Genomic DNA, 12,276 nt, shown 5'->3' with positions numbered 1-12,276 from the left:
AACTCATCACTTGGAGATAGACGTAATTAATAAATGCTGTACTGACCTACAGGCATGCAGTTCTTACTGTCTAGTAAATGTGTGAACATTTTTAATAGTTGATTCAAAGTTAAAACCAGAAAGGATATGAAAAAAATTGAATTTTTCTGAGTTGCTGATGTTTTTTAATGTTTTTATTCCCCTCGACTCTTCCCCAAGTCCACAGATCTAATAAGGTTACCCATATACCATCACAGTGACTAAAAATGTAATGCATTGGAAGTATCTACATTTGCTTTGATTCTGTCTGGTAGCTGTTTTTCTACTTTGTCTTTGTACAAGTTGCACCACTTTATCTCCTAATTCATTCCTGATGCAGTGATCACCTGATCTGTCATATATTCTGTCCTGCTATGCTCCCTCCCAGCTCATCGTGCACTTCCTTGGCAGAGCATGGATGGAACATAAGATGCTTGGATAGAACATTTCCTGTGTTTTCCAATAAACTGTGTTACTAGTGCCCTTGGTAGAAATGTTACTGTGTATTTAGGAGCACAAAAAATAGATGATTAGTCCTTGATGATGCCTTTTCTGAAATGTAACAAAGACACCGCAGTAACTTGAGGGTGGCCACACTGACAAGAGCTGAGCGTTCTGGCAGGACTGCTGTCAGCTTGGGTTTACAGAGCGAGGGAAAGCGCCAGCTGCTGGTGGCAGCGCTTCCTCCGAAGGGATCTATTGCTGCATTGAAGGAGACCGAGTTTGGGCTGACAAGCTGTGCCTTGCCAGTTATTCTGCAGCTGTAAATCAGTCTTCTTATAATTAAAAAACTTAAAATGAACCCAAACATTTAAATTTGACAAATAACCTTCTCCTCCCCTATTTTTTAGAGCAGTGGTTTTTTTTCCTTCAAAAAATGTTGCAGTGGTATCTTTTCCCTCATATTATTCTCATTTTTTTTCCAGTATTACTTGGATCCTCCAGTTAAATTGAATGAAGCTCTTGAAAGATATGGCTTGAAAAAAGATGACTTCTTTCTCTTACGCCATGGAGAATCACGGAATTTGAATACAAATGACTGGTTTGAAAAGTGAAACAGTGCCAGTTACTTGTAAGCTCTGTTTGATTTGAACTAGCAATTAATGTTACAACACTAACTTGATGTACTTATACGACAGATTTTTTTAGATTGAATTGGATTTCTAGATGCCAGGTTTGTCAGTTTCAGAACTAAAGCTTGCATACCAATTTCATGACAAATTTTACTAGTTATATTGTTTATAAACTTAAAGAAGTAATCTAAAAGTGGTCTATATATTAAGTGTTGTCTGGGAATAACTTGCAGTTTCAGCTCTGATGTACACCACTGATAAAAAGAAATATTTTTAAATTCTTCATCTTACCTGCAGCAGCAATAATAACTTCAGCACAGAACATAGTTTTAGGATTAATGGCTGACTTGAGTTAGTCACTGTTAGACTGTCATCTCCCACTTGTTAATCTTCAGGTTATGCCCTGTACCTTGATAACTTCACTGTATGTTTTGTGGGGTGAAGTCTTCCAATACAGCTGTGTTGTTAAAGCACAAGCATGGTAAAATTGTTTTACTCTTTGTTTTCATGTATTAATGAACCACAAAAGCTGAATTTTACAATGATCAAAGAAATGTGCCTTTTAAAGACAGAAATAATTTAATATTGCCTCATGGATATGTAAAACTAACTGCTGGCCAGAGTATCTGCACACTTTCATTGTTTTGTCTATGTTTTTGAGTTAGATCTGAATGTGTCAATTACAGCACATAAAGTGGACGAATTCCTTAATGTTGCTTGTCCTTGCATTAACTCAGCCTTCTTTAAGTACCTTTTTTCTTTTTTTTTTTTTTTTTTAAGTGGAAAGTCTTAAGGGCTGTGGTATTTTTTATAGCTTCCCTGTAATTTTAAAGTTGAATGAGAGATTGCAACATTGTTCAGTGTTATAAAACTTGACCAAATGTATGTGTATCAAATTGTCTTGCTAATTTGCAGAATTAAAGCCTATTGTTGCCAATAAAAATGTTTGTTATTCTCCTTCATAATTAATTGGCAAATCATGTTTATGATTTCTTTTGGTCTATGGGACATGTGGGTTGGTTTTTGTTTTGGGGTTTTTTTTTGCTTTTGCTATACATTTTATTTTCATATCCCATGAAGATAAAAGACATTATTTAAAGACATGAACTTTTGGTAACTAATTAAAACCAGTTAATGAGATTTCATGGTAGAAACAACTGAAGTAATCTTTTAATTTTAGACAGCTCTTTTAGGACTTCCCAATATAGATATTTTAAGTGTTAGAGATCTTCATATCAACAAAGAACAGCACAAGGAGGCAAAGTTAGTTCATTCTGAGGAGGGTTCTGGAACAGAGATTATACTTATATGTAAGAAAAAGCTACCTGCTTTCCTTTGGTGGGGTTCATATTTGATAAACACCAAGATTTTTTTAATTTGAAAAGGTACTTCTGGTATCATCTACATGTATTCACCAGAATTTGTTCAAAACTGGTTTAAAACGACCCTGTTATTCAGTGTTGAGGGTATTTCAGATGAAGTCGTTATTGAACCTTGTATTTACACAACAGCTTCAATCACAACTTGGGTGATACAACGTATATTACATGTTTGTAATTTTGTGGAGGACACCAATCTGCAATAAGTTTTGAGTACTTTGAAGGCCAGGTTTAAAATTAGGGTTGGTTTTGTTGGGGGTTGTTTTCCTGTTTTAAAAACATTAATAGATTATTCTGGGAAATTATGTACTTTAGAAAGAGTGAAACTAAAATGCAGAATGCCTAGATAAGCAGCCACAGAGCAGAGAAATACTGACTTACATGGATCAGAGACTAAATGTCAGTAATGACCTGTTTTGTTTTGGATCTATTAATTCACAACATTGGTACATACAATGGTGACTGTTTTGCTTGGTGCTGATGAGATTCCACCAAGGGTGTGGGGTAGGTGATAAAAAAATGAGACATCTTTGCATGAAGACACGCTAGAAAGTTTTGCATGATTTCAAAACATCTCAACAGCATTGTTCTATAAAGAAAGCATTTAAAAATAGGTTTTTCTAGACCAGAAAAAGAAAACTGAGACAACACTGTAGCAAGTTCTCATGTATTTTTAGAAAAGGTCACTTGTTTCTGTCAGTTGTCAAAGCAAAGGATAAGAGATCAACTCAATAAAAAAATTACATTTGAAAAACTTAATTTTAGGTTGGAGAACATGGAAAGGGATGTCTAGACATCTTTGTTGCTGTGCTTGAGAAACCATGTATCAGCTATACCTAGAGCAGACTGGTCCTAATGTCTTGTCAGGAGAGTGGGTAAATTCTTAGTGTTTGGCCTAGCCTTTGTTTTTCTTAGTCAAATTCAGTAGCAGAAAACATAAAATCTACAAAAAGTTGCAAAACATTAAGTGATTGTAGTGTAACTTGTTTATTACAAACTGTACAGTGTTTTAGGAGCAGTGGGAAGGAGAAAGGGAAGTTCACTGTCAATGCAGCAATTGTCAAGGTTCTGACTGGGAATCATGCCAACTTCTATTTCTGCCTTAACTGTATTCCTGGTGAGTTAAAACTACCTGTGTGGATGAATTAGATACATGTAGCTTTACCCCTGTATTGATCAGGGCATGGGTATGTCACAGTTTCAAGGTCGTATTTTTCTTGCAGTTTTAGCTATTTGCAAAGTGACCTTCTGATATAAGTATCTATTGCATTGTAGAAAGAGAAGATAGTGCAGTTTTATTAAGAGCAGAGTGAGTATACTAAATTAGAAAGATGAAGCACCTGGTAACAGTTTAGATGACACAGCTGTCTTAAACATAGTACAAAGTGGAAAACTTTTCCTAACCTTTACATCTGGCACCTTTTTTAGTTTCTCTACAGTGGAAGTTTCTTAAGTCTGGTTTTAGAAGTATTTTCCAGTATGCTTCCTGTTCATCAATGAAACTCTATTCAGGTTCTTTTACAGTGATGTTTGTATGGGTTCCACTTAATTTTGAATTAATGCTGAATTGATGACTATAAGTTTATGGGGGCTAATTCAGCAGAAGCACTTACTCCAATGATACTCCATTTACAGTAAAAAAGAGTAAAGTTCTTCAAGGAATGCAAGCTCAAGGGCTGCTACAGAATAGGAAGCTTTTGTAAAAATATGTATGATACGGTCCTTGTAGATTTGTTTTTTAATAAGAATGAGAATGCTGAATTGCAATTGCAGATAATCTTTGACAATATGCAGACATGTTTTTAAAATATTTTTAAAATATGTCTGCTTTCCCTAAAGTGACTATTTTAAAGCAATATAAAATCCTTTCAAATTTTTGTTCAAGTGTAGAAACCTTTCAGGTTTGTAGTTAACTGCACAGCAGTTTGGCTAAATGGAATGGATATCCTAAGCATACAAGAATGGAGTTTTAGAACAAATTTCATGCAGGTAAGATGAGAAAACCTAGGCTGGGTGACTTTAATATGCAGTTTTCATTGAAAATACTAATTCTGTAGGAAGCCAGTAATAGTTTGGTATTATTTTTATTTAATATTTTGTAAGATTTGCCTGTACTCATTTCATAGATAGATTAATAAAATATAAATGCTTAATCTCCAATTGCTAAAGCTTTAATGCACAGTTCTAAAGAGGTATTTATTCAACAGCTGTAAATACTTAAAGTAAAAAAAAAGTATTTTTCATTAAGAAGAATATTTTAATTCACTTCACTCATCCATTTAAAATGGTCATTCTATGTATGGAACGTTTTCATGTTTTAAACTATTTGCCCCCGTTGCACAAATGTACAAACTGTGCAGTGGTTTATCAGTAATAATTAAGCTACTGCTTTTCTTTTGCTTGTAAAAAAAATCTGTTATGTTCTCTGTATTAAATACACTGCATTCTCTTTTGTAATAAGTCATTTATGCCTAGTAAAAGGGTAGTATTCTGGGAGTTTTTTCATCGTTGTTGTTGTATTGTTTGCTTGTTGCAGGCTTTTTTAGCATAGCATTGCCAAGATTAGATATTTCCATCAGGTCAGTCTGTTTTAAGAAAACAACACTATTGTGTTAATATTCTCACGACTTGTTCTTTCACTTCTGTATCAGGATGATGCAGCAAAGACGCCAGTCGCTGAGCGAATGGGGCAGAGTCCCTGCAGAGGGTAAAGAAAACTGAACCTTCACTGTACTGCTCCTCAGTCATGGTGTCTTCTTCATTGTTCATGTTCTTTTTCAAGTTTGCTGCAAACGTCAGGGCTCGAAGCAGAATATCTCTGTTTATACAGTTGTCAAAAAGTAACACCAATGATGGCACCTAGGATATTGATGAAATATTCCATACTTAATCACCAGCAGTAAGTACGTGTAACTAAATCTAACTTTAGAAAATGGAAAAAAAAAAGTGCATCTAAACCATCTAAACCAGAAACTGCATGAAATCTCAGAACTCTATATGCTGTCAACTCCTGTCAGAAACTTGCACAGTATGCACATTTTCTCTTTAGAAAAGACTGGCCTGTGTATCAACAGGCTAATAAATGCTTTGTATTTTCAGTCTCCAAAATGTGGCTATCTGGACTATTCCCATTTGGAAGAGAGGGTCTGCTTTCCTTCTCAGAAACATTGATTTTGCCTTGAATGTTTTTATGCTAGCATATGTGATAAATGAAAAAAAGGATACACATAACAGAGAACTGAATATTTAGATCCCCAACCTTGTCTGAATAATGAAAAGACAGCATTATCAAGACTAGCTTTGCTCGTGGCAGATAGCTCACAAATAAAAGCCACTGCATGTTTTGAGAAAGTCACTTTAAAGAGGGGGAAGGAGGATGCAGCACCATTCCTTCCCCTGTCTCTGTTTTGGTGTGAGGAAATGAAACTGAAAGAAACCTGTGTGCTAAGCACAGCAAATGTCACACAAAGTTCTCCATGAAGATGTAAGTGAATGCACAGAGAAAGTTCATTTAGAGACAACAGTTTTATGGCTGCATTTGAGTAAAGGGGTGGGGAATTCAATGGAATTTGGCCTGATTTGGTACAGTATGTTGCTTATAGAAACAGCTGAGAAGGATCACTTGCAGTACTGATTCTATTTGATGGTTTTCAATCTATATACTGACTCTGTGTCTGGAAATCAGGGTCTGGGTTCCTTATATACATTACAAACTGAAGTTCATGGTATTACTCCTTTGGTGGAAAGGGAAGGTTAGAACAGGCTTCTGCAAGTTATCACTGATTATTGGAATGGTACACAGGAACTACAACCGTCTCCAAGTGCACAGGCCCTGTGCCTCTTCCTCTCATACAGTATCCTTATTATCCTACCCTCTGGAATAAAGCCAGCCTGTAAAAGAATATGCACTTAGCTACTGATTTCAACCAGGTAATGTCTAGAATTTACTTTGGAATTGTGTATATATTTCTAATACATTAAAATTCTTCTAATGCATGCAATATCTAAAGAGATACGCATGTACATATGCTAAAAATAAAATGAAACAGGAAGAACCTTACCTGAGCTCTGAGAAGATGTCTTGTCATGGATGGGTTTGCAGATAAGTTCACAAGTACTTTCAAAACTTGAATCTGAAGTGAGGAATGTACAAGTTCATTAAAAGCTTCCAAACAGTAAGTGCAGCTGTAATGAACATCAATAATGTCAGTGTTGATTTGGGGAGGAAAAGGTAGAATGGATTAACTGACATCTTGATTATTTTGGTATAGGGAAAACCAAGGTCAAGACATATTAGGAGCAAATTCAGTTTGACTTAAACATCAAAATAAGACAAGATCTAGAAACAAACCCCAGTAGGCCAAATGCAGAATATTTTTAAAACACAAAGAGGATGGTTAAGCACTACATTTAAAATGATCAGAAGTATATACAAATATACCTTTGTATTTTCTTGGGCCTTGTGATGCTAGTCTTTAAATACTAGGAAAAGGCCATATTACTTACTGTACTCAAGTACAATAGGTGTGCTATGTTTAGTGGTAATGTGTGTTTTGGAAAACTTGTTTTGATCTGATAAGAGCACCCACATACACTGACTGTACCACAACACCTTGAATAAAAGCTGACTTTGGTCCCTAACTGAAGCTCATTTCAATATTACAATAATTCACAAATAAGCACAATTTCCAGTTCAGTCACTAAGGCTGCAAGAGGTGTCATAAGCCTAAGGGAACAAAAGTCCCTAACTTAGGATCACTGCTCAGTATGTTTGCCTACAGAGATTCATGCATCAGTGAAGCCTTTCCCCTGCAGGTTCTCCTTGCTCTGTGATGCAGTAGCAATGTTTAGAGCAGAAGGGAATTCTGGAGTTGCTGTAGCAAAGGCACAGGGCAGTCACAGTGCACCCTGCACTGCTTTAGTAGAGCTGTAGCCCAATGGTTCCACTACCAAGATTCCCTTCCCTCCCCTCTTTTTGAATTTATATTGTGGAACTAATATAGACCCATATTTTAGTGCATAAAATCTGTATTATTTATGAATATTTGGTTTTTCTTAGCACAGTCAAAACCATTTTACAACCTCAGTAAGAAACAAGAGAAGTAAAACAGCTTCATAAATGGCTTGTAACAATAATACTAGCCAGTACCTGTGTCTTTTCAGTTCCTTCTGAAAGCAAATGAAGAAAGCAGGGAATTGAGTTTATCATCTTTTGGTGGTAGTCACTGGTAACAGACATATTGGTCAACAGCCTGAGTCCAGCCAGCTGCACATCAGAGTTCAGGGGAGCTGACTCAACAATCCTACAGACTTGTGCAATATATACCTGGGGAAAGGGGGAAGGAAATAGAAAAATTTTTGATAAAAGCATATTTCTGTCACAAATAGTATCAACGGCCTAGCTACAGTAACATAAATACTTCCTGATCATTGCTGGCTGAATGGTGAAGGTTCTTGGAGACAAGTACTTTTTTTGTTTTGAATATTTCAAACACTCTATTGGCATGACAGAAGCAGACCATACAGCCTTATGCTCACTAACCTTCCTGAAGCATAACTTGCTCTGAAAACTTAAATTGCTTTGACTCCATCTCAGAAGTGAGACCGCTGCTTTAAGGAGTTATTTTTAAAATCACATATAAATAACTAACATCTGAAATACTGAGAACAAGCTAAGGACAAGCCTTGAAATGAAATCCCTTCTCCCAACCATGTGGCCCGTTTACTGGAGCATGCTGTAGGAAAAGTGATGAAAACGGACATTAACAACTATTTTTACCAACTTTTCTTCTGGATGACAGTATACACCATGTCTTGGAGTTCTAGCTAAGAAAAAAAATATTTTTCCCTTACCAAAGGATTTATTTTTTTACTTACATGCCTATCAAATACTGGCAAGCACTACTTAATAAAAAATGCCCATTACTGAAGTCGCTGCAAACTACCACATACAGTCACACTACCTTTTTATCAAGCTGCAGAAAAAAACTAGATGTCTCCAAATCTGCCTCAGCTCACTACTTGGACACTTCTTGATGTATTGATTAATAAAAAAGAGTTTGTTTTTTTTCTTGATGCTTAGTCCTTTCATATACCTAGCATGCACTGTATTTACCAGTGGAAGTTGTTATCATTTATACACACTATTCTTTTAAGGTGGAAGAATCACCTGAAAGATTGGTCTCATACAAACACAGGGGCTCAATTACTTTTTTCTTCTCCCTTACCTAAGGAGTCCTGGCAAGTTCAGTCTGCAATCCATTCTATTAAACAACCACTGCTAATGTTCTAAGCACATTTGGAAATCATCTTACCTCACATAATTTTGCTATAATCTTAGCAGCACACTCTCTGTTTAGTAGTATTTCCTGAAAGCTGAACACAAACTGCACAGGTTCCTGTCTTTTATTTTAAAAGTAAGTGCCAGTGAAGCAATGCATTTCTAGGTATCCTTTCAGTCATCTGGATCTGCTCACTTGTATGTCTATCATCAAAGAATTTTGGCATCCTGGCATGTATTTAACAAATATGCTGAAGGTTCTGTTCTATCTCTTTGCCTCAGTTACTTTGAATTTTCCCATTAAGAAACTTACCTGTATCTCTTCCTGATTTTTAATATTCATACTCAAATTATTAAGTGCATTTAGTGCTTTTTCTTTAACTTTGGGAACGCAGTTGGAGAGCATCCCTCCAATAACAGAAAGACCATCCAACTTTCGGATTATATCCTGAAATATAGAAGATATTTAATAAGATTTTTAAAAATTCAATTTAAATGCTGAAGCATTCTCTCAAAGTTTCCATTTGAACAAAAATTAAGTATGTGAATGAAGAATTCCAGGATAGACTGCTCTGTTTAAAGAAAATTGTTAGCAGATACTGCTTTATTGCTTCCACTGAAACTAAGAAGGCTCCTGATTAGAAACAAAGTATTAGTTGCTGTTATTTGACAATGGTACAACACCTTTTCTTTTAAAATGTGGTCTGCAAAGCATGCTTAAAGCATTTTAGATTATAAAGAATAAAGTAAAATTACTGCATAATGAGTTTATAGACAGCTGAGCCAGGTCACAGTACCTAAAAGTCCTGACAGAATGGGACAGAATTTCAAGATGCAGATTTATATTATTATAGTAAAGGTTCTGAAACTTTTTCACTTGTTTTTATTACTATTTTAATCTTTCTCATTTAGACTGTGACTGTCTTTGAAAAAAAATGCTCTTTTCCAAAAAATTAAAAATGAATCAATGGGTTTTGGGCTCCAGTTCCGTCCTACTGTATGAGATTTTTATTAAGAAAGCAGTTTTGAGAAGCCAGAATAGACAGCTGTCATACGTAACTAAAAGGACAAAATAAAGAGGTGGGACTTTGGAGGTTAAACAGTTAAAAAGGCATGAAAATCTGCATCCAGCTCAAAGTTTTCCTGCATCCTATGTCAAATTGATTTGGAGATACCTGGAGCTGGAAATTGCTAATATGCAAACAGCATACAACTTTGTGAGGGATAAAAAATTTAGTTTTATCTCACTAAATTTTAAGTCTGAATCAGAAAGTATTTAACCTCCAGTTCAACCCTTTCATTAACAGTACATAATTGTAAGCAACAAAAGATATATTTACAGCACTTTTAAAATACAGGACTCTGTATGGACTTTAAGTGGTCCAAACATTATAAATAAATTCTACAATAAATTCTATGAAGCTGCTGAATTACATTGTTTGGGCTAGCAGAAATTAAGGCAAGACATTAAATGGATTTTAGGGCACAAGCTATCCTGGCTTTCAGTCCTGTGTCACTCTCGAGCAAAACAGCAGCTCTCCTCTGCCAGACTGGCTGCCATTGGACACTGTTGTTTTCTACAGAACAATACTCACTTGATTTACAGAGAAGGCAGCACTGTTGCTGAGAGTGATTAAAGCTTGCTCTTGAATTAATGGATCATCTGTGGCCTGCAGCAAATGAATAAGTTTCTGTAGAGCATCCACATCCATGGTATGGGTTGACACAGGAGAACTGCTGTCTGTCAGTGTTTAAAAATTAAAGACTTGATACCAAATTTGAGACATTTCACTTAGTTGCTACTTAATATTTTTTACAATGCTGAAATTTAGCTCTCAGTTGTAAGACACATTGTTCTAAGTTTGTGCCTAACCATCACATCATGTCATGGTAAAAAGACTGTTTGACAACACTAAGATTTCCATCCTTTTCCTGAGTCCTCTTATTTGAAAACTGACCTCTTTTCAGAGTGGAGAACAAAAGGGACACACAATTAAAGTTTGAGGTGCTTTACTCCCTGGTTAACCAATAGCATATTTCCTCTTCAAAATTGTTAGGAGTATTCACCAAACATGGTTTGGGGGGTTTTTTGTGTCCCCTGAAATGAAATGTGGAAATCTGTCTGGGCACTGTAGGAAACAAAACTTCCAATTTACAGACTATTACTTGCAGAAATTATAATAATGACACTTTGCTCGTACCCAGAGGTCCTTTGACAAAGTAACAGTCACAATGTTAAGAACTCTGCTAACATGGCATCACTCAAAATGAGGAAGGCTGCTTCTGAGTCAGGATGATGTTATGGAGTACCTGGCTTTCTTAAAAGGGTGACACAAATGCCATCAAAGGCCATTTTCAGTCAGGTTGGAGGCAGAACTATTTAGCCAACCTGAAGAGCTGTGACACCCAATCTGTGACTGCTGGACTAGTCATTGCTGACTGGAGATGACTTCTGAGAAGCTAACCTGTGCTTTAAATTCCACAGCTTTGCTGCCAGCATCTCATCAGGCAAACACCATAGTATTCTTTGGGAGTAAAAAAAAAAAAAAAAAGAGGTCAAAGTTAATTATGATAATCCAAGAGTTTACTTCAAAAACAAAATCCTTTTTTATCCTCGTCTAAACACTTGGTAGAGCTTTGAATTATAGGGGGAACGCTAATAACTGCAATAGCATAAGTAAACACACTAATCGGACGTACGCTTTGGGGGACTTTGGGAAAAAAACCCTAGGCTTTTCTAAAAATGAACCACGCTCCAGAGCGCTCCAAATGGCCGCATGGCTGCGGAAGGCCGGAGGCAGGACTGTGCACCGCCTCTCCCAGGAGCAGAGCCGCCTCCGGGCCCCGAGCTGCACTGCAAGGCGGCAGGCCGGGAATCCCCTGGGCCCCGCGGAGCCTCCCCGGGCCCGCCGCACGCCGCAGGGGCGAGGCCCGCCCAGCCCGGCCCTGCCCCTCACCTGCCCGCGGGCCCCGGGCTGCCGCCGCCCGCCGCCCCCGCCGCCCGCCCGCCGCCAGCCGCCACAGGCAGTAGCAGGCGCCGGCCCCGAGCAGCACGGCCGCCACCCTCACCGCCGCGCCCCGCGGCTCCCACATCGCCCCGGCCGCGGCTGCGTCGCCCGCGGAAGCCACCGCCCCATCCGGCGCAGCTCGGCAGCGGCTCTGCCCTTCCCTCGGGCGCGGGGGCCGAGGCTGTGGCTGTGCCCGAGGTGGCGCAGGGATGCCGAGCCCGCAGCTCCGTGTGCGGGGCGCGGCACAGGCCCCGCCGCTGCGTGTCGGTGGTGCGATGCAGGTTCTGTTCTACAGGAAGGGATCAGCCGCTCTCCCGGGCCGGCAAGGCCCGCACCGCGCACCCAAACAGGCTGCCCGCTCGGGAAGGCGGCCGCTGGCGGGAGGGGCGGCCCTGCCCCATGGCAGGGAGCACATCATCCCGGGAGGCAGCAGTCTCCGCCGCCAACGGCCCTCCGCCGCCCCACAGTGTCCAGGCGGCCGGCAGCCTGGTGGACGGCAGAGTCCCGCGGTACTGTCT

The 12,276-nt window shown here is 38.5% G+C and overlaps 2 protein-coding genes across 9 annotated transcripts in view; one reads left to right on the top strand and one right to left on the bottom strand.

Annotated features, from left to right (window-relative positions):
- Positions 1 to 6,530, top strand: part of NAPEPLD (N-acyl phosphatidylethanolamine phospholipase D) — a 25,456-nt gene extending 18,926 nt beyond the window's left edge. For 3 of the 6 annotated variants that reach the window (XM_085040254.1, XM_085040288.1, XM_085040279.1), the window contains one exon: positions 945 to 2,034. In XM_085040254.1, the coding sequence (XP_084896380.1) occupies positions 945 to 1,073 (129 nt within the window). In that variant the 3' untranslated portion in view covers positions 1,074 to 2,034. Of the gene's footprint in view, positions 1 to 944; positions 2,035 to 3,475; positions 3,588 to 4,360; positions 4,460 to 5,121 lie in introns of those variants that run through there. The other 3 variants (XR_014846202.1, XR_014846201.1, XM_085040272.1) reach the window with 3 other exon arrangements.
- ARMC10 (armadillo repeat containing 10) lies at positions 1,173 to 12,276 on the bottom strand. 3 transcript variants are annotated; one of them, XM_085040309.1, is made up of 6 exons: positions 11,708 to 12,276; positions 10,346 to 10,491; positions 9,064 to 9,198; positions 7,620 to 7,796; positions 6,532 to 6,603; positions 1,173 to 5,329 (listed from the first exon to the last, which is right to left on the bottom strand). In XM_085040309.1, exons 1-6 carry the CDS (start codon positions 11,841 to 11,843, stop codon positions 5,075 to 5,077), a joined length of 921 nt encoding a protein of 306 aa, XP_084896435.1. In that variant the 5' UTR covers positions 11,844 to 12,276; the 3' UTR covers positions 1,173 to 5,074. The 3 variants fall into 3 exon arrangements, with proteins under 3 accessions (XP_084896435.1, XP_084896453.1, XP_084896445.1); XM_085040327.1 differs by having other exon boundaries at positions 11,820 to 12,247; XM_085040319.1 differs by lacking the exon at positions 11,708 to 12,276 and adding an exon at positions 11,061 to 11,238.

The sequence above is a fragment of the Lichenostomus cassidix genome, chromosome 1Aa (assembly GCF_008360975.1).
Source record: "Lichenostomus cassidix isolate B80296 chromosome 1Aa, HeHo_3.0, whole genome shotgun sequence".
Classification (NCBI taxonomy): domain Eukaryota; kingdom Metazoa; phylum Chordata; class Aves; order Passeriformes; family Meliphagidae; genus Lichenostomus; species Lichenostomus cassidix.
This window is presented reverse-complemented; position numbering and strand designations above follow the sequence as displayed.